Here is a 3,533-nt window from a genome sequence, read left to right as displayed (position 1 = left end):
CCACCTTAGGTGTATGTGGCTGGCGCCTTAGCCACTTGAGCCACAGGCACCAAGCCGGTACATTTTCTTGATAACTGGGTTAAGAATTATTATTAAAAAAACAGGACAGAAATAGAAAGAATTGACATTGAGTACTTACCATACATATGCATACCTTATGTCATTAAGTACTCATGAGAACTCAAGTAAGTAGATCTTAACTCATTTTTATAGATGAGGACTATTAAACTCAAAAAGATTAAGTAATCTGCCTAAAGTAAAATAAGTCTGGCAAAGCAAGAACTAGAATCCAAATCTTTATAGCTTCCTGTTTTTTTTTTTTGTCTTATAACATTATTTTATTTTCTTCTACATAGACATCTTCCCCAAGTAATGTTGCTACAACAACTTGGAGTGTGGGGTTTTTTGGTTCAAGGTAAACATATCAAAAAAAAAAAAAACTAGCTTATCTCTGTTATACAGAGTTGTGATATAAAAATTATTTATAGGCTGTATGTTTCAGAAATCAGGTAGCTACACTGTAATCCTCCTGAATAAACTTTCTTATGAAGCCTATGTGATAGAAAGAAGAGATATAACTAAAATAATTAAAATATCTTCTGACCATAATGCTTGAGACCAAGAAAAGAATGTTCAGTTTTTTCTACAAAGAGACACCAAGATTTTTTCATAATCTCCCTTGGTTTCATCCATGATGGCTTGGCAAAGAGAGACACCATACATCTTCTGATAGAATGCCTTGATATCATTCATGTCAACTTCAGAACCAGAAACCATAGTCCTGATCAATTCCTTATGACGAGTTCCAACACCCTTCATGGCATGACCAAGCTTCTCCGCAAAGAAAGCTGGTTTGCTGGTAGCGCACTTCACAGTGGCTGTGAGGCATTTCTAATGTCACCTTTCATCTCCAGGTCCAGAGCTTTGTTCATGTCATACTTACTGTACTTGGTATATTTCTGAAACACTCTGCGAAGATGGGGGTAGCTCCTGGTGGTAAGAATGGTAATGAACATGTTGGACTCTGTCCCCTTTCTCTTTTCTCCTGCTTCATATAAGGCCCGTATCAGCCAAGTCTTCATTCACACCAAAATCCTCACTTCGGTCACCCTTAGCAAGAGAAAGCAAAGCATTTCGGAAATCTCCAGATGTTTCTGAGGTTGTATCTTTGGCCAGATCTCTTTTCAGTTTGTCTCTGTAGACTCTGTTCATTTCTCTGATTTCTTTGTTACTTCTTGATGTCAATATTTCAGTCAGAGTGTCTTCATCAGTTCCAAGGCCCTTCATGGCAGCACGGAGTTCATCAGCATCGAACTGTGCTGGGGTTTTTAGAGGTGCTAAAGCAATTTCCTTCAGGTGGCCTGTAAGGGCCGTCTTCAGCATTTCATCCAGGGGCTTTCCCCTCTCCTGTACTGCTGCTCTTCATTTTCAATGAACCAGGCCTGCTTGAGGAATTCTGATACCATTGCCATTTTTAAAGAAGTGTCTGTGTTTTTATCCTCTTCCAGAGAACAGAGATTGTGCTCTGAGGGTTTCTCAGCTTCATGTTTTTCTGACTAAAAAAGGTGACTGATTCTCAACCCTTTTCTGTGTCCTATTATACCTGACAACTACAAATTCACATTAGTTCAGAGGGTCATTACAGCAGTGCTTCTGCACCTAGGTATGTGTCATATGTAAGGAAGGAGGGTGGTAACAAATGCCTCTCAAGGGAGCTATGAAAGAATTTGTGTGTATAGGTGAGGTGTGGCTTAAAAAGTCTTCTGGATGAATTTTACATAATGATGTACATATGAAATGCTTTGCAAATCTCAAAAAACCCCAATGAGTTGAATGATGGTCAATGGGGTGTCCAATCTACGGCCTATGGGACGCATGCAGATTATTTGAGAACCATTTTGGGTATCTGTGGGGTTAGATATTACAAAAAGTTTGCACAGACCTGTTTCTTTGCTCATCAGCCTTTGTTAGTGTTTATGTTTCAATGTGTTATTAAAGCTCTTATTATTCCAATGTACAGAAGAAAAAAAGTTGGGCACCCCTGAAGTTAATAAAAAGAGCTAGATAGGCTTCCACAAGAAATGAGTCAAAGAATGGGCTTTATTTTGCATGAAAAAACATAGTTTGAAAAAGCACAGCTAAAAGGCTGGGCATGGTTGGCTCTCATGCCTATAATCCTAGCACTCTGGGAGGTCGGGGAGGGTGAACTGCCTGAGCTCATAGGTTTGAGACCAGTTTGAGCCAGAGTGAGACCTCATCTCTTTAAAAAAAAAAAAAAGCTAGGTCCTGTGGTGGACACCTGTGGTCCCAGCTCCTTGGGAAGCTGAGGCAAGAGAATCACTTGAGCCCAAGAGTTTGAGGTTGCTGTGAGCTGTGATGCCATAGTACTCTACCAAAGGTGACAAAGTAAGACTCTGTCTCCAAAAAAGAAAAGAAAAAGCACTGCTGGAGTTGAGATACACTCAGAATTGATAAGACTTTCAACACTTTAAGTATGAGAAGTGTGGACTAATTAATCAAAGGTTGAAAATAGTTGTTCCTTAATGTTTGAAAAATAAAATCACAGGAAATATAAAAAAAGTTTTCTTTATTCAGTGAGTAGAAACCTATGAAATGTCTAAAATTGAACATATAAGTAAATTCAAGAACCAGTAAGCTAAAATACAGATAAAAGATTCAGAGCAGAATATTGTTATAACTGTGGTAAGATACAATGTAAGGATGAGGTAATTCTAGAACAGAGATCAGTAAACTTTTTCTGTGAAGGGTTAGATACTAATATTTGAGGCTTTGCAGGCCATAAATAGCCTCTGTTGTATATTCTTTCATTTGTTTTTTTACACAATTCTTTAAAAATGTATTATGGCTAGGTGCCATGACTAACACCACCTATAATCCCAGCAATATGAAAGGCAGAGGCAGGAGGATTGCTTGAGCCCAGAAGTTCAAGACCAGCCTGGGAAACACAGCAACCCATCTCTACAAAAAATTTAAAAATTAGCCAGGTGCACACCTGTGCTCCTAGCTTTTCCAGACCAAAGAGGATCACTTGAGCCTAGGAGTTGAAGGTAGTGAGCTATGATCATGCCACTACTGTCAACCTAGATGACAGTTTGGCTCATGGGCCATAGTCTACTGAACCTTGCTTTCTACTACATGCTTAATATAAAGAACTTTATAAAGTATGAAAAAAATTACCGTTCCAGCTTTCCAAGTATTTTAACTTCCATAGTTTCTTCAGAATTGCCAATAAATACAATACCAATCCTAGAGATTAAAAGGACAAAGAAAGGTTAAGACTTAAGAAATGGTATTTCATATTTTGCAGTATGCCATTATAGTCTAGCCTGAGAAAAAAACATTTAAAGTAACAGTTTAGAATATATTTTAAAGTATTTCCTTTACATAATATATCATTACTTTTAAGAATCTGAAAGATCTAGGCAGCGCCTGTGGCTCAAAGGAGTAGGATGCCAACCCCATATACTAGGGGTGGCAGGTTCAAGCCTGGCCCTGGCCAAAAAAAAAAAAAA

General features: G+C 38.2%; 1 protein-coding gene and 1 pseudogene across 1 annotated transcript in view; both read right to left on the bottom strand.

Moving 5' to 3' along the window:
* The window catches only part of ATP11B (ATPase phospholipid transporting 11B (putative)), a 122,190-nt gene that overhangs the window by 51,351 nt on the left and 67,306 nt on the right, over window positions 1-3,533 (bottom strand). The window contains exon 14 of the mRNA XM_023519262.1: window positions 3,199-3,267. Within this exon, the coding sequence (XP_023375030.1) occupies window positions 3,199-3,267 (69 nt within the window). The remainder of the gene's footprint in view (window positions 1-3,198; window positions 3,268-3,533) is intronic.
* On the bottom strand, window positions 634-1,570 carry LOC105888037 (annotated as a pseudogene).

The sequence above is a fragment of the Otolemur garnettii genome, unplaced genomic scaffold (assembly GCF_000181295.1).
Source record: "Otolemur garnettii isolate 467f Iridium unplaced genomic scaffold, OtoGar3 scaffold00166, whole genome shotgun sequence".
Lineage (NCBI taxonomy): Eukaryota > Metazoa > Chordata > Mammalia > Primates > Galagidae > Otolemur > Otolemur garnettii.
Note: the sequence above shows the minus strand (reverse complement) of the source record. Positions and strands in the feature narration are given on the sequence as shown.